Consider the following 25,187-nt stretch of genomic DNA (forward strand, 5'->3'; position numbering starts at 1 on the left):
AGCTTTTGAAAGTCCACTCAGTGTTCTATAAATCATTCTTTTAATATCATAGCCTCGAGGCTATCAAGAATACATGTCCATGACACCCATGGCATGATATATTTTACATTCAGCCAACATAAACAGAAGAGGGCACGCATTACAATATTCCGTCAGGTAACATCAACCCCAGAAATAAACAAAACAGCAGGGGAAGAAAATATGACCACACTGTAATTGTTTTAAATGTGTTTGTAAAATCTGATCACTGACCGGTAGCGGCAGTGCCGTTGTAGCAGGCCACGGAGGCATCTGATCCGCTGCAGTATCTGGAAGAAGGGGGGTCATGGGGGCAGGCCACTAGCTTGTTCTCGCTTCCTGTACATTGGACATTGTCCAATACGGCATAGGACTGACTCCCGTACACCCCACAGCACAGGTTGAAGCCATTCTGATACCCAAGCTCCTTACAGGCCACGGCTGAATTTAAAGTGCGTTAGCATGAATCGACAGTGTCCTCATCAATCTGACAAACACGTGAACCCAAACACCCACTTCAGACAGGGATAAAGATAAATCAGGCGGTGGTTAGCCCTCTGGTTAATGTGGTGGCTCATCACCCACGACCTGGGTTCGATTCCCTACACTAGCTAACTCTAGACAATGCATGTTACATTCGTAGGGTCTATCGATAGAAATTGCATGTAGCTCAAGGTGAAAAGCTACTTTCTCTCTTGTCATAAATAATTTGTTTATAGTCCATATGATTTTGTTGTTTGCTTGATTGTTGTAAAAAGAGGTTTTTGCAAAGGAAACCCCTTTTAAATATATTTACAATGCCTTTTCACGCAAAAAAAGTGCATATATATATACATCGATAGCCATATCGATTCATTCAAAAAATGGCTGCCGATCGATCACCCATAGGAACTGTAAAATGTGTGGATATTTTCCAATCTCATTAAAATCAGATCTTAGTTCTCGCTACCGCTAAACAAAGATCTGAGGACATCCCATTACAGGTCACGTCAGACCGACCTTGCGCGAACTTTGCCCGACCAATGGAATGACCAATCAGAAGGCAGCTTTCTCCAGCTTTACGGCTCTAATTTCAAATTGGCGACTACGCTTCGAAACATATTTTGACAGATTCTCCATTACAAATTCGAAACCTGAACAAAAGAACATTCTGGAATAGCTAGTAGTTAGTCTAGATTGTATGGATTCGGTCGTTAAACCCGTAACTATCGTTCGGAATACGCGGGACGGTCTCTAATACACGCCAACGGCTCTCGCGAAATTAATAGACGGCCTTGCGTCTAATGGAGAAAATACGGTAAAGCTCTCCTGTTCCAAATCAAAATAAGAGGTATCTACTCTACAGTGGGACTTCATCACATTTCAAAGCACAGTAGGCTTATCTCCTAAATATTGCCAAAGTTCTCATTTTTAATTAACGCGCACAAATTCACAACTTACTATTGAGTCATTTTGGGAAATCACAGTTTCGCATAAAAGCATAATTAATAGTTTTTAACTTTTACGAATATTATTACCAGATATTGATAAAAAAAATTTCCATAAAAAAGCATCATGATGTATATATACCCATATGTTACTGTGCTATATATTTAGCAAATCGATAACCACGTGAGCATACATATATTTCCCTCACAACCTGCAGCGACATTCCATTCCAGTGCTATACCGTCTGGCAGCGAGGTCATGATTTAGTGACGGCATCGTTAAAGAATGCACTACTCCCATTCGGCTTTGCCACAAGCAAAACATGCCCTTATTTGTTTATACAACATCACATATTTGACAATTTTCGGTCTCTGTGTCTTGACGTCAACGCTTCTGATCGGCGGTAGATTAATAACTAACATCATTCCAATACAGGACATTGCGCAGACAAAGGAGTTGCGCAGTGTTTTCAAAACCATACAGGCATCCTCAGGTGAAATGGAAAAGTGTAAGATCTGGGCAGCACTCTTCGGGCCTCTACAAAACAAATTGAGATCCCCTAGACACAGCATGTTTACACAACTACCTCGTACTAATATCCTAATTAATCTTACGATCACTCCATACCTGTCTTAAGTTTATTTTCCTACCTCATCCTCACCCAAGAGGCGTATTTTGCCATATATGTACTACGATCACTTACACACGTCGGTGTCGCTCCAGCCAGTGCTGCAGATGCTGCCCCAATTGTTGTTGAAGTTTACCTCGACCACACCCACGGAGAACTGGTTTCCACGCGTCAGTCGGACTGAAATACACATTTACAATAATACATTCTCTCATACATTGCCGGCATAAACATGGATACAAAAATGGCAGCCTAAAGCAAAAGTATCGAAACGTTGCGTAAATTTGCATTCCCGCATTAGCCTGTTTGATGCACTTCCATATGCATCATACTTCCCTAGTCATTTCTGATCCAGCGATTAACGGGATCGGGTGGTCAGGCTCGCTGACTTGGTTGATGTATGTCATTGGATCCCAATTGCGTGGATCAATGCTCATGATATCAATTACTGGACTGTCTGGGCAAGACTCGATTATTTACAGACCTTTATCATATAGTTGGAACATTGCTGAGTATTGCGTTAAACAAACAAACAAACAAACAAAACCTTTCTGATCCTTTTGTTATTTGTAGCGCATGACGGCATAGCACATAACATCTATCACATTTGTTTTCAAGACGAACAAGACATACTTGTGTCATAGCAGACGACTCCCGCATCCCTAGAACATCCCCATCTGTAGTTCCAATATTTGGGGCATTCAAACAAGGATGCTTCTGAACCGCTGCATGACACATAGTTCATCCACACTTTGGTATTGTTGTTTTCAGCGACTGGTCTTGCACTCCCATCCAGAAAACCTAGTTGACGACAGGCGATCTTAGCGTCGACATCGCTCCAGTACCAGCCACACACACGCCCCCAAACGCCATTGTAGTTCACCTCTACACGACCATAGTTCGACCCACCATCAGCCAACCTTACAGAGGCGCCTGGAAAACGAAGCAAGGTGTTTATACGAATGATTTGGAGCTTCAACACATGCACGCATGCACGCACACGCACACGAACATTGGTTTTACTTGGGCTGACACTACTTTCAAGGTGTCCGATGGACCACGGAACCAGATATGTCACATTCCTAGAGCACCACCACACTGAAACTGACCATTCTCGTTAAGGGACATCATTGTCGCAAATCTATCAGAAAATATATAAGCGTCCTATATTGTTATAAAGGACGCCAAACTACAAGACAAAATGCTGAACCTCTTTACCAGGCAATAACATGCAATAACAAAGAGCCTATGATTCTGTTAACAGATGGCACAATAACATAAAACAATGTGCTTACGATTCTAGACTCAGGAACAAAGGTGAGTTGAGGAGAAATGGGTTTTAACGTCTTGTTAAGGTGAGTGAGTGAGTGAGTGAGTATGGTTTTACGCCGCTTTTAGCAATATTCCAGCAATATCACGGCGGGGGACACCAGAAATGGGCTTCACACAGTGTACCCATGTCGGGAATCAAAACCGGGTCTTCGGCATGACGAGCTAACGCTTTAACCACTAGGCTACCCGACCGCCCCGTCTTGTTAAGGGCTTTTGCACTGACACAGCAACGTACATGCATGTGTGTGTGGCTGCTTGCACGTGTCCTCACAAAAGTCTTACATGGAACAAAAGCCGGTTTTATAGAGGTAGCCCGCTGAGATACCATACCGCAGTTGAGTGAGTGAGTGAGTTGGGTTTAAACCCGCTTTTAACAGTATTCCAGTTATATCACGGCGTGTCAGCTTAATGTGGGAGGAAAGCCCGAAGTGATGCAAGGCTCCGACGTTTACCACTTCCGTGAAACCCACCTGCACGGGTATGGTGCTGACAAACCTAGAAACATAATCGGGTCGAACCGGGATTCGAACCCACAAGCATAGGTTTCTGGCGTGCCCAAGGGAAGCAACTCTCCACAACGAATCGCGGCGCCTGGGCGTGACTGGGCCACGCCGCAGTTGAACATGGATACTAGATACATCTCAGTGACGCTGAGCCAACCAGTGTGTGTTTCATCCCCTTAATGTCGAGGGCCAGTCAGGGTAAAAAAAAGTACCATCTTTAAAATGTTTTCGTATGACGCCGCCCAGGGGATCGAACCATCGACCTTCTGGAATCCGGACAGACGCTCTATCCCCAAGAGCACGGAGTTGGTCGTTCAAAGGCAAAATAAATGCACAATACCAAATAAAATGCTCGCCATATCAGGTACCAGGTCCATTAATACAAGACATATATCTTACCATTTTCGTTATTATAGCAGAGGACACCAGCGCTCTGTCTAGATTGTCCCGGTGGGGAGTTGCAGCCGAGGTCAACTTTGTCGTCAAGGTCACTGAAAGGACAGCTGGTCAGATTAGTCTCTCCACCCTGACAGTTGAATTTTCCAACCAACATGGGAGTCGATGAGTAGATCTGCCCACTGAAGGTGACGCCACCAACAAAGCCCATAGAACGGCATGCAACGTCGGCGTCCTTATTGTTCCAGCCAACGTTGCAAACGGGTCCCCAGAATCCGTACCTATTGACCTGAATGGAGCCATAGTCCTTCGAACTATCTTGAAGACGGACAGCGGCGTCTGGAAGGTAAAGGAACGAGAGGTGTAACTGAAAGTGACCAGAACCTATAACACATGTAGCATGTAGCACCTCCTGCGTTAATGTTTCCATATTAAATATAATGAATTTCCCTTAGTCTTGGTCTCTATTGTCTTATTATTTTCACATTATTTGTTTTTTCTGTTATGTTGGACAATTTCGGAATTAGTTTTGAAATAATACACTGACACGTGTTTAGTTCAGGGAATACATTAAAGACACATAAAGACGCAATATCACTGACAAACCATTTGCGAAGGTATAAGTGAAGTGTATAGTTTGTACCGTTACGGCGTATGTTGTTGTAGGAGCAATAGACGGTGGCGTATTTGCCGGTAGTGCAGGTGCCAAAAGCAAGGTTGCAGCTGAGCAGGTCCGACTCAGTGCCAGTGCAACCATTGACGGTGACGTTGATGGTGGAGGCGTCGACATCTCCCACTGCGTTACAGCACTGAGACTTGCCGTCAGCGTAGCCTAGTTTCCTGCATACAACGCGGGCAGCAGTGTTGTCGAAGTTGTGGTCGCAGACGGGGGACCATTGGTTGTTCCTGTACACTTCGACACGGCCGTAGTTGACGGTGGAGGATCCCATTACACGAACTGGGGAGAAGGCGAAAATCATCTCAACCAATATACGTGAATATTCGGCTTGCTTGTGTTACTGTGTTCATGATTTCTGTTTTTATTTACTTTAATATTGTGTACTCACCGTTGTCATAACACATGATAGCATTATCCTTCTGGTGGTTAGAACAGCTGAAGTAGCTCTGCCTCCACCGAGACGCACACTCGGAGATAGATCTCTCCGTCCCTTTGCAGTTCAGACGGCTAAGATAGATCGTTCCACTTCCGGGGCCAAATGTTCCCAGACCCATGTGACGGCCGGTGGTGTAGTTGAGCATGCGGCAAAGGACGTCGGCGTTTTTGTCCATGTACCACCCCGAGTATAGTGTACACATGGTACCCCAGGACCCGTCCACGCTCAGCTCAACCCGACCAGCAGACCCCGTCTTGTTTCCCAGGCGCACCTGTAGACCTTCAGGAAAATGAATGAGCACATTAGTGTTTGCAGTTCAAATCCGATAACCTCTCAGCTGAACAGTTCGGGAACAGACAGACACGATTTGCCATGAGACATGTGACCTAATATATGCCACACTCTCACATACTTACTCATATGGCTGCTTTGAACAGTAGTTCAGTTATATCAGGAGTGGCAGCTTTATGTGGGAGGAAAGCCCACAGTAATGTATGTTATAAATATTTACCACTTTGGTGAATTTCACAAACCAAGAAATATTATCAGGGCGAATATGCCTAAGGACCCAGATCATAGGTTTCTGGGGCGCCCAGGGGATGCAACATAGGATAGCGAATTGCGGCGCCTTAGACGACTTGGACACACCCCGTATTCACACTTACTCGTAAAACACTTTGATTCCTGTAAATTATTTCTCTGTCATCCATAACCGTAGTATACGTTGTATTTTTTATATATGATAATGTGTACATTATTTTATTCATGAACTTATTTCATTTAATTCCCTTCTTATTCTTTACATTATATTTTATAAATAGGTCACCATAACCCTTACATAAACTGGCCCATGGCATTAGATTCTGATGTCAATACCCACCACTAGTTTGGTAGCAGTAGACGGCGGCATCCCCTTGGGAAGAACAGTTGGCAGTGTCGCCGAACCGAACTCCAGCACAGTTAGAGAGGTAGGTTTCTGAGCCGTCACAGTTAATATTGGACAACCATCTCACTGTGGAAATGGTGTAGAAGGAGTAGTATCTGTTGTAGTAGGTGTAGGCGAAGCCGCCGGTGTATCCCTTTTCTCGGCAGATCACCATGGCCTCCCTGTCGTCGAAGCCGTCGGGGCAAATGTAGCCACTGATGCCCATGTGACCGATCGTGACGCGGCCCTGGTACGTGTTTTGCAGGGCGAGGGTGTACCCTGTAGGAAAACTCTTCTTGTGATTAACTTAGTAAGGGTGAGTGAGTGAGTGAGTGAGTTGGGTTTAACGCCGCTTTTAACAGTATTCCAGTCATATCGCGGCGTGTCAGCTTAATGTGGGAGGAAAGCCCGAAGTGATGCAGGTCTCAGACGTTTACCACTTCGGTGAAACCCACGAGCACAGGTATGGTGCTGACAAACCTAGAAACATAATTGGGGCGAACCGGGATTCGAACCCACAATCATAGGTTTCTGGCGGGCCCAAGGGACGCAACTCTGCACAGCGAATCGCGGCGCCTTAGACGACTTGGCCACCCGTGCCCCCAACTTAGTAAGGCATGCAAACGGAATATTATATGTATTTAAAAGCAAGCTGGTATATTTCAATGTATTCTCTACTCTGGTGTTGTCTGGTTATGCAGATGTAGTTGAAACAATAGCTAGTCTCTACACACAAATATTTACATACTCCCAGACTAATGTCAGAATTTTCATATCATATCTATCTATAATGAGGCTTAAGTACAAATACGTAGTTACTTACCTGATCGCGGGTTCGTGTTGGAGCAGACCGCCGAGGCATACTTCCTACTGGGACAGTAGGTCATGCTGATGTCATGGGGGCAGTCTCTGAAGCGAGTCTCGCGGCCTGTGCAGCGGACGTTAGTGTAGCCAATACCGTAGTACTGTCTGCCGAAGGCGGAGGCACCGACACTGACGCCGTACAGGTAGCCAATCTGGTTGCACACAACTTTGGCGCTTACGTCGTTGAAGTTGTCGGCACATACTGTCTGGTAGCTGCTGACGCCGTCGTACACCTGAACAGCGCCATACTGTGTGTTTGGTTGGAGGCGAACTAAGAAGGGAAAAGAGAGCCTTTATTAACACCGTTTGTTTTACAAATAGATCAGCAATTTTACCCAGCTGTTACCAAATTAGATGCCAAAACTGTTTAAGTGTTTTCAAACCTAAAATTGAGGAAACAGTTCATACATAATTAAGGCTGCAAAACCTCTCAATTATTTATGTCAAGACACTGTATGTAATGCCGCAAATGTTTCATTTCTCATGATTTAGCTCACATGGATATAAAGTCATAAGTTCGATATGTCAACAACGACAGCCACTGAACAAATATTGCTGTCAACATTGATATTAATAATGTTCTGCATTAATACGGAAGACGAAAAGCTAACACGAACAGGAACAAAAGGAAAGCACACATGCCACTACTTCAGCATGGTAAAAGAAGTAAAGAGAAAAGAAGTTTTCAGAGCCAAATATCCCGTTTAGGAGAATTTAATAGCATGGTGAAAACAAGTATAAACTATAGACCCGTGAAGATCCGGGATAGAATAGGTCTTCAGCAACCCATGCCTGCCGTAAATGGCGACTATGCTTGCCGTAAAAGGCGACTAACAGGATCGGGTGGTCAGGCTCGCATGTCATCGTTGCGTGGATCCAAGCCCATGATATCAATCATTGGATTGTCTGGTCCAGATTCGATCATTTTCAGACCGCCGTCATACAGCTGGACATCGCTGAGTGCGGTGTTAAACAAGAAACAAACAAATAACAAAAATACTGTGGCGAACAGAATTGGGGGTTGACATTGGTGTTTCTGCTTCAATGGTCCAATGGTTTCTGAGATGATGTTACAGTGCGAGGAATGCATTTTGCGATAATTTAGGAACATGGTCAAAGTGCACATGTCAAACAAATGTCAACATTTAAAATGTCGCCAAAACGGAATATATATGTTAAGCCCTACTACTTCACATGCTTTTTTACATCTTGAAGAACCTATCACAGGTCACGCTGACACGATGACATGTGCGCTATATTATTGGAATAAGTATATATGGCATAATTTGCAGCATATGCTCCTTCTCACCTAGACCAGAACACTGTACTCCAACGTCGTATCGGTGACCGTTGCAGGGGTAGCTGTTGGTGACATTGAACCTGCTGGATCGACAGTTCCATAGCGCCTTCTCTGTACCCGAGCACGTTGGAGAATACAACCACACGGGTCCAGTCCCTCTGCCGTAGGTGCTCGTGCTTTTACCGGAGCCATCAGGGTAGCCCAGGGACTTGCACACCACGCGTGCGCTGCTGGAGCTGAAACTGTAAGCACAGACGCTGCCCCACACACCGCCGATCTGAACCTCGACGCGTCCAGCACTGTTGGATATTTGTCCGTTCTTTATCAGACGGAGGTTCACTCCTACAAAATGGGATAATAATAATGGTAATTATGTCATATAATATGCTGCGTCTATACGCATAAAAACGGTGAAAATGCACTTCGTGTACTGTTGTGAGTGAGTATGGATTTACGCCGTAATATTTCAGCAATATTAAGGTGGAGGGTACCAGAAATTGGCTTCATACATCGTACCCATGTGGGGAATGAAACTCTGTGGTTTTCGGCGTGACGAGCGGTGTGTACTATAGGGCGTAAGGGGGTACGCGTTACCAGGTCGTTGCGCCATAATTCGCTGTGCAAGGTTGCGTCCCTTGGGCACGCCAGAACCCTAATTGTTGGTTCGAATCCCGGTTCACCCCGACTTTGTTTCTATGTTTGTCAGGACCATACCCGTGCCAGTTGGCGGCAGTTGGTAGTAAACGGCATCAGTTCGGGCTTTCCCCGAACTATATAACTGGAATACTGTTCAAAGCGGCGTTAAACCCATTAACAGAAACAGAGTTATTAAAGCCATTTCAAACGTACCATCGCGTTAATATAACATACATTTCTATTCTGAATAGAAAAAAACAATCAAAAGATTACAAATTCTTTACTCAAACACTAAGATTGCTTTGAACACCAAACAATCACCATATAATTATGATAAAATTAGACTGAGGCTTCAGTGCATATGACGTCATCAACATTAAAACTTGAGTCAAGAACGCCATATATATATCACCTGCCTGTGGACGTGAAATAGGTCACATCAGTCAACCCTGGACAACTGTTCATGCATGTGTTTGTTTGTTTGTTGTTTAACGCCACTCTCATCAATATTCCAGCTATATGACGGCGGTCTGTAAATAATCGAGTCTGGACCAGACAACCCATCATGAGCATCGATCCACGCAATTGGGATTGATGACATGCGTCAACCAAGTCAGCAAGCCTGACCAACCGATCCGTTAGTCGCCTCTTAGGACAAGGACAGTCGCATTTTACGGCAAGCATGGGTTGCTGACCTATATTACCCCGGATCTTCACGGGTCTGTTCATGCATGTGACCCAACACCAATATCGACCTACCTGCGTTGTCGTTGTAGCAGTAGACGTATGCAGCTTTGTAATATGACGAGGTGCAGGAAGACGGAAGGTTTGTTGACAGCGTGCAGTCCTGAAGCCTCGTCTCGTTGCCGATACAGCTTGTCACTAACAGACGGGGAGGGGTGTTGTAGGCGTACCCCACAGCGCCAAACGCCACACCCGATGCGTATCCCTTAGATCGGCAAACCACCCCAGCTTCCTCGTCTCCCCACCCGTTATTGCAGACAGTTGCTGTTATTCCCATCTTCTGAATCCTCACCATAGTGGGGAAGGTTGTGCCAAGTACAACGTCAAAATCTGACAAAGGTAAGGCAAATAATTAGGACAGTCATTTTCATATTCTCAAAAGGTTATTTCACTCACACATAAGTGTGTAACTATAGCAGCATCTACCACTTCTCACACGGCGTTATTCTAGGAAGTATTTTGATAGCGCAAACGCTGTTGTACCTTTCCAAATGACAAAGGACCCTAACTCACCGTTGGTGACAGGTTGCTTAGAGCAGATGACGCTGGCGTAATTGTTGTAGGGGTAGCGGTTGACGCAGCCGCCCACTCTGAAGCCGCAGTTGGCTACAGTGGTCTCTGAGCCGGTACAGTTCAAGTAGCTGATCGCGGCGGTATAATATTGAGTCCCAAAGGTCCCCCTGGGAAGAGCAAAGCCATAAGGGTACCCCAGCTCCCTACAGACGACTGTCGCATCGTAGTTGTCAAAGCCACTGCCACAGATGATGCGCCAAGTGCTGTCTTTGTAGAACTGTACAATGCCAGTGGACGCATTTACATTCGTAGTGCCTCGTACAAGTTTCACTGTGGATGTAAATGTTGTCATTTCATTAGGTGAGTTACATAAATAAAATTATTGTGTCATCGGATGAACGCGCAGGGCTATTTTGGAGATTTGGTTTCCACTCTGTATTCTGTGGACCGGAATGGAGCCAGAACCCATTTTAACTACTGCCGTCAATGGGATATTGCCTACCACTACCAGGTCATTACACCATTGATATTGCCTACCACTGCCAGGTCATTACACCATTGATGGACCCGTGAAGATTCCGGGATAGAATAGGTCTTCAGCAACCCATGCTTGCCGTAAAAGGTGACTATGCTTGTCGTAAAAGGCGACTAACGGGATCGGGTGGTCAGGCTCGCTGACTTGGTTGATGCATGTCATCAATCCCAATTGCTGGATCGATGCTCATGATATTAATCACTGGATTGTCTGGTCCAGACTCGATTATTTACAGACCGCCGTCATATAGCTGGAATATTGCTGAGTGCGGCGTTAAACAATAAACCAACCAACCAACCAACAACACCATTGATGACAAAAATGAGAAACCGTTACTCAATGCTTAATCCCAATACAGTTTAACATATCATGTCATTTCCTGCGTGTAATGCCTACCTTCTTTGTTATAGTCACCATACCTTTTGCCATGTCACTTCTTGGTTACACCTACCATTTCCGTAACACTGGACGCCCAGGTCGTTCGCGTGATTCTGGCAGGTAGGCGTGGTGGAACCCAACCCGGCATTGCTACACTGGAATATGCTTGTCTCGTACCCGAAACAGTAGGGGTTGGACATGAACACCTGTCCACTTCCAGGGCCAAACGAACTGTGATAAAAAGGAGGTTTGTTTGTCAAAATAACGCCCTTCCATTAGACAAAATATAACTGTCATAAGAACTGCATGTGAATCTCATACTCAGCCAGAAGTATGACCAATCTCATCTTAGTCGCTTGTCATTGTGATATAGCTGTATAAAGAACCATTCTACTTTTTTTATTTGTAACTTAACCATTGAAAAGCATCTACCATTAACATTTCCTAGTTTTCGTTTATAATAGCTGCATCAGTATATCCTAGTTCTCTCCTACAGTAGCTGCATCAGTATATCCTAGTTCTCCCCTAAAGTAGCTGTATCATTCAGTATATCCTAGTTCTCCCCTACAGTAGCTGCATCAGTATATCCTAGTTCTCCCTACAGTAGCTGCATCAGTATATCCTAGTTCTCCCCTACAGTAGCTGTATCAGTATATCCTAGTTCTCTCCTACAGTAGCTGCATCAGTATATCCTAGTTCTCTCCTACAGTAGCTGTATCAGTATATCCTAGTTCTCTCCTACAGTAGCTGTATCAGTATATCCTAGTTCTCCCCTACAGTAGCTGTATCATTCAGTATATCCTAGTTCTCTCCTACAGTAGCTGCATCAGTATATCCTAGTTCTCCCCTACAGTAGCTGTATCAGTATATCCTAGTTCTCCCTACAGTAGCTGCATCAGTATATCCTAGTTCTCCCTACAGTAGCTGTATCATTCAGTATATCCTAGTTCTCCCCTACAGTAGCTGTATCAGTATATCCTAGTTCTCTCCTACAGTAGCTGCATTAGTATATCCTAGTTCTCTCCTACAGTAGCTGTATCAGTATATCCTAGTTCTCTCCTACAGTAGCTGCATCAGTATATCCTAGTTCTCCCCTACAGTAGCTGTATCAGTATATCCTAGTTCTCTCCTACAGTAGCTGCATCAGTATATCCTAGTTCTCTCCTACAGTAGCTGCATCAGTATATCCTAGTTCTCTCCTACAGTAGCTGCATCAGTATATCCTTGTTCTCCCCTACAGTAGCTGCATCAGTATATCCTAGTTCTCCCCTACAGTAGCTGTATCAGTATATCCTAGTTCTCCCCTACAGTAGCTGTATCAGTATATCCTAGTTCTCTCCTACAGTAGCTGCATCAGTATATCCTAGTTCTCCCCTACAGTAGCTGCATCAGTATATCCTAGTTCTCCCTACAGTAGCTGCATCAGTATATCCTAGTTCTCCCCTACAGTAGCTGTATCAGTATATCCTAGTTCTCTCCTACAGTAGCTGCATCAGTATATCCTAGTTCTCCCTACAGTAGCTGCATCAGTATATCCTAGTTCTCTCCTACAGTAGCTACATCAGTATATCCTAGTTCTCTCCTACAGTAGCTGCATCAGTATATCCTTGTTCTCCCTACAGTAGCTGCATCAGTACATCATAGTTCCCTGTTACAGAAGATGCTATCAATATATACTCGTTCTACAGAATATGTTATCAATACATACTCGTTCTATCGACATGTACTCGTTCTACATAAGCTGCTATCAATATATAGAGGATATTATATTCGTCTTCATGACATACTATGTATACGACACGAGTGGCGTAAACATAGTATGACATGAACACGAATATAATGTTCTATTTATTACCGAAGAAGAAGAATTTTAGTTTTTCCCCATAAGGACAGCTAGTCGCTACAACAGCGGAAGCACAATTTGTCGATGACATCACTAATGGCTCTGCTACTGAAGCTGTTAGCAGTACTTTTTTACACTTAAGACACTGCTAATTTATGTTGGATGCTAAATAAAATCTCACCCTCGTGTCTCCTGATATCAAATCTATCAACACTCGTTGATAAAACGGCACGCCTCGGAGTTTTTCCACTTTCATAAACTCGTGTTGATATATTTGATATCAAAAAACACTCGGTGAGATTCTCCATATAATCGTTCTACATCCGCTGCAATCAATACATACTCGTTCCACATAAGCTGCTATCATACTCGTTCTACATCGGCTGCAATCAATACATACTCGTTCCACATAAGCTGCTATCATACTCGTTCTACATCGGCTGCTATCAATACATACTCGTTCCACATAAGCGCTATCATACTCGTTCTACATCGGCTGCTATCAATATATACTTTCTCTACAGAAGCTGCCGACATTAAATATCGAAGGGCTCACCTACAGCTGTTGCCTGCAATATACTCTAACCTCACACATCGTACCTGGAGGAAATTCCGTCATTGAAGCCCAGTTGCTGACACACAGCTTTGGGGGCGGCTGAATAACCATAACTGTTACACACGGTGCCTCGTACGCCCTCGTAGATGATTTCTACCCTCCCTGACATCGCAGTTCCTCCAACCAGCTCCACTCGGATTGCTGTTTACAGACAGTGATAATCCACGCTAACTTGAAGCTCGAACACCAATGTCACACCAAGACATAGGTTCCTTTCAATTTACAGGGTTTGGCCACGCAATAGCTGATACTATTTATTGTATATTCTAAGCATACAATGGCTGAAAATGGTCTTATGTTGCATGAAGTCTGAATGTCTAAGTATAAACTAAATGTCTAAAATTAAACTTTAATAAAACTCAAAGTTCAGTGTAGCTAAAGAATAATCTGATATGCTTAATAAAATCCCATTACAGATTTTAAAAAAGCCCAAGCAAATAATTTCTCCTATTAGAATATTATTTCAGTATGAGTAACGAGGTATGAGTAACGAGGCTTTAGTATCTGTTCATTACACTGGAAATAAATTATTGTATTCCTCAAGACAACTCACGATTGTTTCTGTAACACAAAACACCTGCGTCGAAACCAGCATAATTCCGAGATGTGCAGACCTCACTTCCGGTGGCACAATTAAACAGAGAGGTCTCGTTGCCGAAGCAGTTCACCTCGGACAACAGGAACGGTCCAAAAGCTCGTGTGTTGAACTGATAGCTGACACCACCCGCCATTCCCAGTTGGCGGCAGACGACACCTGCGTCTGTGTCATCCCAATTCACCTCGCAGATTCTCCCGGAAATTCCAGACTTTGTAACTGCCACGTGGCCCGTGACAGCACTATACGGGTCGGGTCCGCCACTGAGCTTGACAGCAGAGTCTGGTAAAAAACAAGAGGTGATACATATGGGAACAGGATATTCCCTGCGTGGACGTTTAATATTTACAAGCATGCCCGTGTGCTCTAACCTGGGGACAGTATGAGCAAAATGTGTCATGTTTGTGGATAATGTCATATTGTTAATCACCTTGAATAACATGGATAAACACCGCTGGTATCTTGTCTGATAGGCATTTCTTAGAAGTTGACGAAGGGCAAAGTAGACACAATATAGAAACAACTTCTTAACTACACTGTACTGTCGCTGCAATGTCATCTGCAGTTCCGCGTAATTGGCATTGCTGCTTACAATGATTTCGCAACAGGTGATGTGGATGACTGCTCAAAATCAATAAGACATAAATCAACATTACTTGATGACCCCAAGCAGAGCTACATGAGTATCAGCGTCGACCCTTAGTGACTGTGCAGGACATATCGTTCGGCATATGACATCTTGGCTATGTTGCAACCAATCAAGTCACTTTCAATCCTCAACAGCAAGTTGGTTACCCATTCCAAGTATCTAAGCAGGCACACACAAGAATGGCCCACCCGAGAACAGAATCGTATGGTTTCCGTTACTTACTTGTATTTAGAGTTCCATTGTAGCAGGAAACTGACGCATATCCGGTATAGCCCTGGCGACTGCATGTCCCACTTCCTAACGTGCAATTCCTGATTGAGGCCTCGTTGCCAGTGCAGGTGATGTTGCTGCCTAAGTAGGTGGAGTAGTAGTAGGTGCCATAGGATCCCCTTGGCAAGGATCGACCATTCTGGAAGCCTAGTTCTCGACAGACGACTTTTGCAGCCGTGTCATCAAAGCCAGTCCCACAGAGCGCCTGGAATCTAGAGTATCTGCCGACGTTGTTCCATACAAGGACTACACCATGACCATGGTCTCCCCCAGAAAGCCTTACTGAAAACATAAATTTGAACTCGTACATACATTTATGTTTCCAAACGTTCCCTTCCGGAAGATATAGTTTTCCCATCCTTAAAAACCATTTGTGTCCTGTGAAGTGTCCACATCCATATGTGAATGTATGTAAAGCATAAGAAGAGGTAAGTCAATATTGCAGCTAGAGCACGGTGGTTCGTAATCAACCGATTAACACATATACCAGTTTCAGTTAATCAGTATAATCATCATTAAACGCCAAATTTATGGATTCACCCAAAGGTCTCAAGGTGTGATTCTTTGTGTCCAAGGTATCTAACTCACGAGGAAAGAGTATATGTTCTGAAAATATTTTCATATTGTATTTTCTTGGAAATATGATAACGTTTTATGGAGGTATATGTGTGTGTGTGTTTCTATGTAAGATTTTTCTCTTTACTTTCATTGAAGCAGGTGACTGAAGCGTCCTTCGAGTGGTTGCCGCAGGATGGTTCAGGATTCCTCCAGCCACGGTTACGACAGGACCACAGTGTCTGTTCATATCCCCCACAACTTAAACGATCCATAAAGATGGGACCGCTCCCTCTCCCGTAGTACGATCCTGTTTGAAAACAAAGCCAGGAATGCAAATGTTGCAGAGATTTGTCAGTGAAAAAGGTAAGATTACATATCCTTAGAAAGTAAACAATTCCTAGGATCTGTAGATAGAATTACAACGATGTAATATCTTGCAGGTTTAAAATACACAAAGATGTAGCTTACCAGCTAGGTAGTTTCCGTCCTTGAAGCCTAACATTTGGCAGACAACTCTTGCATCCCCGTTCGAGAAGCTGTTGTCACAGACTGTGCCTGTCTCTCCATTTATAGTGATTTCCACTCGGCCGTGGTTGGAACCCCCAGCAAGGCTGAGTTGTGGAGGACCTAGAACGACATGTATTAAAGATTAGATGCTCTCTCTCTCTCTCTCTCTCTCTCTCTCTCTCTCTCTCTCTCTCTCTCTCTCCAGCAGACAATTCCGTGTATTTTGTAACGATGACAGTGTTAAATGTTCAAGAAAAGAATATACATCAAGAGTTTCCACACAATCAATCCCTTTCTGCGGTTAATGTCAAAGGAGTTACAGATCGTCACTGAATCACCAAACCCCGTTTCCACATCCACTGTCGGGTATGTTTGAGCCGGCTAAATTAATAGGACTTGAGTTGTAAGGGACGTCATGATAGATCAACAGCATTGGAACAATGAACAGGGATCATGGATGTTTTGTCACAAAATGTTTCTGCCTTGTACTTCCTGGGAAAACGAGTGCAAGAATGCATGGTACCTTACGCTCATGTCAGTGATATAACAGCAACATCTATGTGAACTGAAAGTCTGGACCTAAGCATTACCTCAGACACTAGTTGCACATCAGTTTTCAACATGTTACAGGCGCGTCCAACGTGTTGTACTAATTTGAAAGAACCAACTTTGAATTTCAGAATAGATTCGTATAACTGTTACGCGTTAATTCCCAAATTGAAACGCTAACGTTAACCTAGAAATATGTACGCACAGAAGTAAATTTTGGAAACATTAAATAACTACACAAGATCAATGAACAAGCAACACATTATATTGAAAAACACAGAAAATAATTATTCTGGCAACAAAATATTTGGGAAGGCCATATGCATTTAGGAGGGACATCCCGACTCTCCTTGACACCACTTCTTATGATAAGTAATATAACATCAAAAGAATGGGAATTAAATAAACCAATATTTTGGTCCTAACTAAACCTACCGTTATTGTAACAGAGGACATTGGCAGGATTACAGTATCCTCTTGGTACACCCCAGACGGAGGACACACATTGGTCCAGACTCGTCTCCTGGCCAGTACAGTTCACTGACGTGATCCACACAGGAAGGTCAGTCCTTGCGTACGTAGTGCCGAAGGTGACACCGCCTCTGAAGCCAAGTTGCTTGCACACCACGTTGGAGGCGTTGACGTTCCAGTTGCTGGCACAAATTTTACCCGCAACCCCGAGCCTTGTGACTTCAACTTGCCCTGACACGTCTGTGCCATTTGCAAGACGAAGGCTGAATCCTGTGAATGAAGGTTCATGATAATATAACGCATCACGGTCTGTTGGAACCAATATCTGATGGCCAGGTTGTATCCTACAACAATGAGGGCTTCTTGAATACAATGCTAGTTAAACATATTTATTTGCATTAAGCTTCTATTACAACGGGCACTACTTTATGCTCATGTCAATCACTGGATTGTCTGGTCAAGACTCGATTATTTACAGACCACCGACATATAGCTAGAATATTGCTGAGTGCGGCGTTAAACAACAAACAAACACACTTTAACACCCAAAACGTCTACAAATTATAGCGAAAAACACTACTACTGCTACTTCTTCTCCCCATGATCACAAGTCACCACCACTTTCAATGTAAGACCGCCATGATCAGGACCGCCACCGTCACTGCCACTTTTTATAGTTTCTATTTTCAGTACAAATGATATCAGGTTGTCCGATGCAATCACAACAAATGTATGACGATCCTTCATGTGTGCAATACTGTCAAACAAAACCGTACCCATCTCAACTTGACTTTTTAATTGGGAGTAGCAGATAGCTGATGCGATTCGCTTATAGCTGCAGCCATAAGTACGCAGTTGATTTGTGCAGTTGAAGATGCTAGCTTCGTTCCCGGAACAGTTAAAGTTCGTCCTTGAGCGCCTTGTGTCCAGGTATGGATTAGAGGTGTAGGGGCTGAGTTGATTACAGCACAGTGCTGACCCATCCTGGTAGCCCAGAGACCTTGAAAAATATTAAATAGAATGTACAAAAAACCGAATATAGAAATATTCAATGGATCACTCTTTCGGTGTTTGTGGCATGATTAAAGTAGATATAAGGTGTATCAGGTTACAGAAGACATCGCGGTAACAGCCAAATAGACCAACCATGTGTACTTACACTGCCATGATAACCAGAAATTATATATGTATGCATAAGTTATCAAATACCTGCACAAAACCAGGGCATCCCTGTCGTCCCAGCCAGAATCGCACACAGGTTTCCAGCCAGTCGGATCTCGATATTCCACAGCACCGAACGATGATGAAGTGCGCTGTCGCTGCGTGTATTGCGCGGTTCCAACCAAGCGAACTTGAAAGCAAATATTCAAAGTGACCTTGATTACAGTCTACAGTGCATGTTTGATATGAAGCAGGACACTGTTTAAACAAAAATATAGTTAATGGTCCACTACAACAAATCTTTCAGTTTGAACACTTCAAGTCTATGAGTATAACAGAAATACACCACTGCATATAACGTTAATGCTATACCGGAATATTTAGTGCTGAACTCACAGTTATCGTTGGAACAAGCCACCCCCGCATCTTCATAATGATTACAGTTGTGTATAGTCCATCCCGAATAGCGACATGAGGCGAGCGTGTTCTCATTGCCTGTACACTGTACGTTATCCATGTAGATCATGCCGCTCCCGCCGCCGAAGTACCGAAAGGCCTAGCACATGGAAGGATCATCGCAAAACTTTAAAATACTAGTACACTAGCCATACGTTATAGGACAAAGCTCATAAATACAAACATGAGTCAAAAGTACATTACCAGGCATTAAATGCGTAACATTTCTAGATGCAACTGGCTGCCTGTATCAAGAAAATGTTATTACCTTTTTTGCAAAAGATTAATTAATTAAGGATGTTACATACCGTCCCCCAGCGGTAGCCCAGCATTCGACAGGTGACAGTAGCATCTTTGTTCCCCCAGTAATCGGAACACACTGTTCCCCACGGCGATGTAGCGTTGTTTCTGACTTCCACTCTACCATAGGTCGCAGAAGTGCCAACAATGCGGACTAAAATTGCTGAAATGAAAAGTAGGTATGTTAGTTATCAGATTATTGCACAAAACGCTGGTTTAATGAGTTGTCTCCCTTAGATGAATCTTCTAACTGTCAGTTGACCTCAATTATGATCTTCAGTATGCTAGGTATAACGATAAAACATGCTGTAAGCCCTACCCCTATCTGTTATAAAGAGTTAATATAACTGGTATGATGATAAACGGTATGGTTTTAACACATAGCATGTCAGATTGTCTATTGTCGGTTTAAATGTATAATTGTTTCTTGTCATTTATATATTGTGGTAGCTGCTACCACACATCTACCCTCACTGCCCCACCCCCGACACACATCGGCCCTAACGAACAGTGTCATTTGTGACCCTCCCTCCCTCTCTCTCCTAATATGTTTGTTTTATATCAGTATATCAGTAAAACTGAGTGTTAATTGCAATATAAACGTATGTTAGCTCCGCCGATTCAGCGGTGATACTCTGACAAGGGAAGTCGTTTGTAATAAATACGAAAATAGCATTTGAAGCGAGAAAGTTATGATTTTTGCCCTCCAAGCAAATAGTTGATTGTATAAATCTACACGTTATTAGGTCGGACTTGCTCAGTTCTTGTGTATGCTTTACTGTCATTTGCGTAATACTGCTTCTAAATTATCAACGTGTTATGCCTAAAACACGGTTAATGAACTATTCTAACGAGCCACCACTATGTACGATTTGTTCTGGTCTGCTGCAAAATGACTCCGCCGCGTTATAGGTTGATGAGTATGTATGTCACACATCGCCCATGTATGGGTGCACCCCCAACAGCATCTGCGCTAACGAACATTATCACATGTGACCCGCCAAGTATAGCTGCATTAGTATCAACCGCCACTCACGCACACTATGACCATCAAGTAAGATTTGTACCTCAAACATTTGAACGTACTACTACAGTGTTTATCAAACGACAAAATCTGGATTTTGCTTCAGTGTTTCAAAAAATTGAAAAGCATAAAGTAGAGCGGGACTCTTTGTCATTTCTGACAAACATATCAGGTTGTTTGGTTTTTTTTGTATAGTAGTAACATGTTAGAAGATACAAGGCTACAGACAGGTGTAGTAGGTGAGTTATACAAACGAAGGTGTGACTGAGGAAAGACGATACTATGGTTAATGTCCACCGCACCTCGTGATGGGTAACTCTACCTGTTTACAATAAGGGTCAAACATCAAATAAGGTGGTTGTAGGTTATATGTGATAGCACATTACCGTATTGGGTGTTAAGTGGCTGTACACAGTTTCTATCATTATGTAAATGTGAATTGTCAACTAGTCTTTGTAACGCAAAGTTTTTATCTTGACCCTAGTGTTATGTTGACAATAAGGTTTGTTCTCCACACAGTACATATAATCGATATTTCTGACCCATGGCGAATGGACATTTCTAATTGCTAATGTAACATCGGCGGTCGACGCTAGTCTGGAAATATGGGAGGCTAAAGTGCAACTGTATATGTGAATAAAGGACTGAGTAGTTTAACAGTGTTTCGGATATTTTAATGTGCGTCAGCTTGGTGTTGGAGAAAAGAGCAAAGTGATGCATGTTAAACACACATACCACTTTGGTGAAAACAACGAGCACGGGTGTTGATCAGACAAACATAATCAGGGCGAATCTGGGATTCTTAGGTTTATTGCAAACGAAAGGGAATCAACTGTGAACAGCGAACTGCGGTGACTGATATACGCCCCTGTCCCATGAATAAAAGAACATGTTCATTCGCATCATGGAAACATCACGTGTACATGACACAAAGAAAAGGGTATAATTACTGTCCTCACTGCGAAGCACAGACTCCTATTATCATAGCCTTACGCCCGTGTCCTTGCACGGCTCATGGTTATTGTATCAGTACTCCCTTACATACACGACACTATATGGGTATGCATCTCGCTTCTGGTTGTCAACCCTTTACTGAAGGAAACATTACTATTCAAGTTTGTAATACAGTAAAACCATTCTTAATTCGAGACCAACGGCCCCGTTGCTAAAAGCAATCGTGGTACCACTATTGTAACTTACTATTATCGTACTTAATCGTACTTAAAATAACGGTAGAGATAAGATCGCTTTGTGGAACATACTCTGGCAATGTATCATACTGTACGACCCAAAAGACGTTGAAGAGTATAGTTAAAGAATATACGTGAGTGAGTTCGGTTCTACGCCGCGTTTAGCAATATTCCAGCAATATCACAAAAGGGGACACCCATGATGGGAATAGAGCCCGGGTAAAAGGCGACTATGCTTGTCGTAAGAGGCGACTAACGGTATCGGGTGGTTAGACTCGCTGACTTGGTTGATGCATGTCATCGATCCAAATTGCGTGGATCGATGCTCATGATATAAATCACAGAATTGTCTGGTCCAGACTCGATTATTTACAGACCGCCGTCACATAGCTGTCATATATCTGCTGAGTGCGGCGTTAAACAACAAACCAAAAAACTACGGCATGGTTGAATAACATTCACCAATTCACCATAGGGGAGTTAGTGAACATAACTCGAGTGAATACTGTCACTATATTATTATCTCCCTATTAGGCACAATAGTATAAATTATTTGAAACAACATTCACTTTCAGAAATGTGTTTAAAATATAAACACATACACGACAGATCTAAACATATTCAGGAATGTGTCTATCCTAAATAGAATATCCAAACACGTTGATGGTCAAAACACATGAAATGCGCTGTCGTCTTACAGTCTTAATACCACCTAAACACAACATCCCCATCATCTAAACATGTTTAGAATTTAAGCATGTTAAAATAAAGTGAATATCATTGGCAGTAAATAAAATATTGAAAAGACGTATATATTGAAATCAGCAATTACATTAAACCTCCAGGACATACAAAAAACGTCGTACAATTTAACACAATAATGTGCAAATAGGACAATGGTAACGAGAACAATTGACATTTGTGATGTCAACTATCCCCATAGCGCAAGAGGTCACTTGAAGGAGTACATATCAAGAGGTTGCAGGTTCGTATCCCGACAACTTGAATATAAGGGGCCAGTAAATTGGCATCTCAGAATCCATATCCAAAAGAAATGACAAGTTTGACTTACTGCTAGGTTGTTGTGCGTTAACACTGACCACAATGGCCAGTGCTAGGACCAGACTGAGATGGTGGTCCATTTCATCGAATGTGTACTCTCCGTCAACAGTCGCGCTCTTTACCTTAATGGACGAGGTTTGATCTTATATATATCAGTGTTCAGAAACTGCAGCATTGACAATTGGAGAAAGTAGATACTTTCGCTCATGCGCAGTTCACGTCCCCTTTATTTACTGCTTGCGAGAATTGTAAACAGTGTAACGATGATACGCCTTACCACCGTTACTAATTTCTCAGGTCAAAGGTCTTGCCTCATCTGAATGTGCACTGTCACTTGGTTGTATATATATGTGAATGTAGTACTGTACCTACCGAGGTAATAGCGTTTCGCGTTTTCTCTCCTTGCAACGTAGCCTTAACAAAACAGGAATAATGTTACTCTCTGCTAATAATTTCTCTTTAGTGTTGCTCTCCTTGCAACATTCCCTGAACAATGTTCTCTGGTAGAGTCACGGATACGTCAACCACTATTTCAGATCGGCTTATTTTTTAGGATCTTGACTATTATCCTCAAATTTGTCCTGATTTATTTTTCAAATTTGATAATGATAACCGAGTGTCATGTAAAATGATATCATGGTGGCCTTATACAAAAATCACTGGTCAACGCACTTAAGTAACGCGCCAACTGCCAACATGCATGAAATACCGGCATTCCTATTTACAGTATGATGGTATCGAAGTTAAAGTATCTTTCTGCTGAGATATTAGGAAATTCAAATCGATGTATATGTCTTCTAACTCTACTAAAACGTTTTAGAATGATTTAGTCCTGGTTTCAAAAAAAGGCACTAAGTCGACCTCGAAGACACAATTAATACTTATGAGGTAGATGTGCTTAAAACCTGCCATCCACATGAACATATCGAGTCGAGATCTTAGTAAAACGGGACAAATAAATTTCAAATCAAAGTAGACCATGTGTATTTTCACTGGTGTCATCACTTGTGTCATCACTGGTGTCATCACTGATTTTCAGTGATCCATTCATATAATTTTTGCTATTTGCCATTTACGCGCAAATGAATATCTGGCGTTGACGTTATATATTTCGTGGTGCCAAGGAAATGGTACGATGACTTATAACAAAGAGATTTCAACATATTTGATTTTAATGAACCAATGTGTGTTTAATAACAATAACTGGACACATTGCCAGCACTGACAATACCCATTCACCAGGGAGGTGCATTACACCTTCTGGCACCTGTGTCATCTGTGTCCTTCGATGTTGCGCTCCGATCTACACAATTTTCCCTAGTCATTTACGTGTTTTATTTCTCACATGTACAGTGACTATGATAGACGTCAACGCATTTAACGCATTTAATGTCAATCAATATTGTCTGATTTCCATACGATTACCGGGATTACACACAATTTGACGTATTACTTTTTAAGGGGGTGACCATGGGCAAACCTTGAGAAATTTAAAACAAATAACCAATTCTATGGCTTTGTTGAAACATACATTGTTAAAATATCTCTGAATCTAAGAAAATTAGAACTTAAATAAAATCCCCATTTTGAAAAAATACCCAACAATTTGCCTGCCAGGGACACTTTTCTTAGACTCATAGATACACCAGCAAGGAAGCAGGATCCCTTTCTGCAAACCGATCTCCATCGCTACGACTATCGTAAGTGTATCTTAAAGTATGGGAGTTTCAAAAAATGTTGTTGTTTTTAATAAAATCACATAACGCAATTGCAATATTGTATTCCTGCAGCACATGCTTGTCCTAAATGACGGCTAACGGGATCAGGTGGTGAGGCTCGGTGACTTGGTTGATGCATGTCATCGTATCCCAATTGCGTGGATCGATGTTTATGATGTTAATCACTGGAATGTCTGGTCCAGACTCGATTATTTACAGACCGCCGTCTGTAGCCGTCATACAGCTGTAATATTGCTGAGTGCGGCGTTAAACAACAGACAACAACATTTGGGTTTGACAATTTGTTTATTCGACGTACATGGATTGAATGAACGTATAGTTCTAAAATAATATTAGCAGTAGTTTAAAGTTGACAGTGCTAAACGTTTTACTACCAGTATATATAACTTCAACCATTACATCACATAGATAAATGTATTCATGTCTTCTCCATGCAAATTACGGTCACATGACGGTGAATTACGGGGAGTTTCCTTGAGGAGTGCGGTATCAATGACAGTGATTATACCAGGGTACCTCTCTCCCGGCGAAACATAGACCCGCTTCTTGTTACAGTGTCCGGCCTGTACCTGTCACACTATAGGCGGACCTGGTACAATAGCATTACCGTGGATGTAGCGGCATATCTCAACACCACACTGCATTTGGAATGTGGTCATCAACATTCATAGAGGTTTTAAAAGGATCTGATGTCGCGCTCTTCTTATCAAGGACAAGTAGTCGATTCAATACAGTCTGACATGAGATTGCAATGCGTATCATAATTTGATTTTAACAGAACATGTTAAAGAGAAGCTTTATAAAAAGAAAAGAAAAAAAATCATCTATATGTTACTTTAAGGGGCCTGAAGTTAGCAGCGGGTTCGTTATTCGTTTTTCGAA

General features: G+C 42.7%; 1 protein-coding gene across 1 annotated transcript in view; it reads right to left on the bottom strand.

Annotated features, from left to right (window-relative positions):
• Positions 1–25,187, bottom strand: part of LOC124118905 — an 83,363-nt gene that overhangs the window by 8,243 nt on the left and 49,933 nt on the right. The window contains exons 35-57 of the mRNA XM_046481212.2: positions 22,577–22,708; positions 19,299–19,453; positions 18,931–19,090; positions 18,583–18,724; positions 18,150–18,373; positions 17,338–17,643; positions 16,315–16,473; positions 15,992–16,153; positions 15,241–15,570; positions 14,328–14,651; positions 13,759–13,915; positions 11,389–11,546; positions 10,403–10,732; positions 9,905–10,219; positions 8,519–8,851; positions 7,169–7,480; positions 6,301–6,624; positions 5,373–5,699; positions 4,949–5,263; positions 4,309–4,644; positions 2,708–3,007; positions 2,150–2,254; positions 253–459 (exon numbers count right to left, since the gene is read on the bottom strand). Of these exons, the coding sequence (XP_046337168.2) occupies positions 253–459; positions 2,150–2,254; positions 2,708–3,007; positions 4,309–4,644; positions 4,949–5,263; positions 5,373–5,699; positions 6,301–6,624; positions 7,169–7,480; positions 8,519–8,851; positions 9,905–10,219; positions 10,403–10,732; positions 11,389–11,546; positions 13,759–13,915; positions 14,328–14,651; positions 15,241–15,570; positions 15,992–16,153; positions 16,315–16,473; positions 17,338–17,643; positions 18,150–18,373; positions 18,583–18,724; positions 18,931–19,090; positions 19,299–19,453; positions 22,577–22,708 (5,613 nt within the window). The remainder of the gene's footprint in view (positions 1–252; positions 460–2,149; positions 2,255–2,707; positions 3,008–4,308; positions 4,645–4,948; positions 5,264–5,372; positions 5,700–6,300; positions 6,625–7,168; positions 7,481–8,518; positions 8,852–9,904; positions 10,220–10,402; positions 10,733–11,388; positions 11,547–13,758; positions 13,916–14,327; positions 14,652–15,240; positions 15,571–15,991; positions 16,154–16,314; positions 16,474–17,337; positions 17,644–18,149; positions 18,374–18,582; positions 18,725–18,930; positions 19,091–19,298; positions 19,454–22,576; positions 22,709–25,187) is intronic.

This window comes from Haliotis rufescens, unplaced genomic scaffold (assembly GCF_023055435.1).
Source record: "Haliotis rufescens isolate VD_foot unplaced genomic scaffold, xgHalRufe1.0.p SCAF_1, whole genome shotgun sequence".
NCBI classification, from domain to species: Eukaryota; Metazoa; Mollusca; class Gastropoda; order Lepetellida; family Haliotidae; genus Haliotis; species Haliotis rufescens.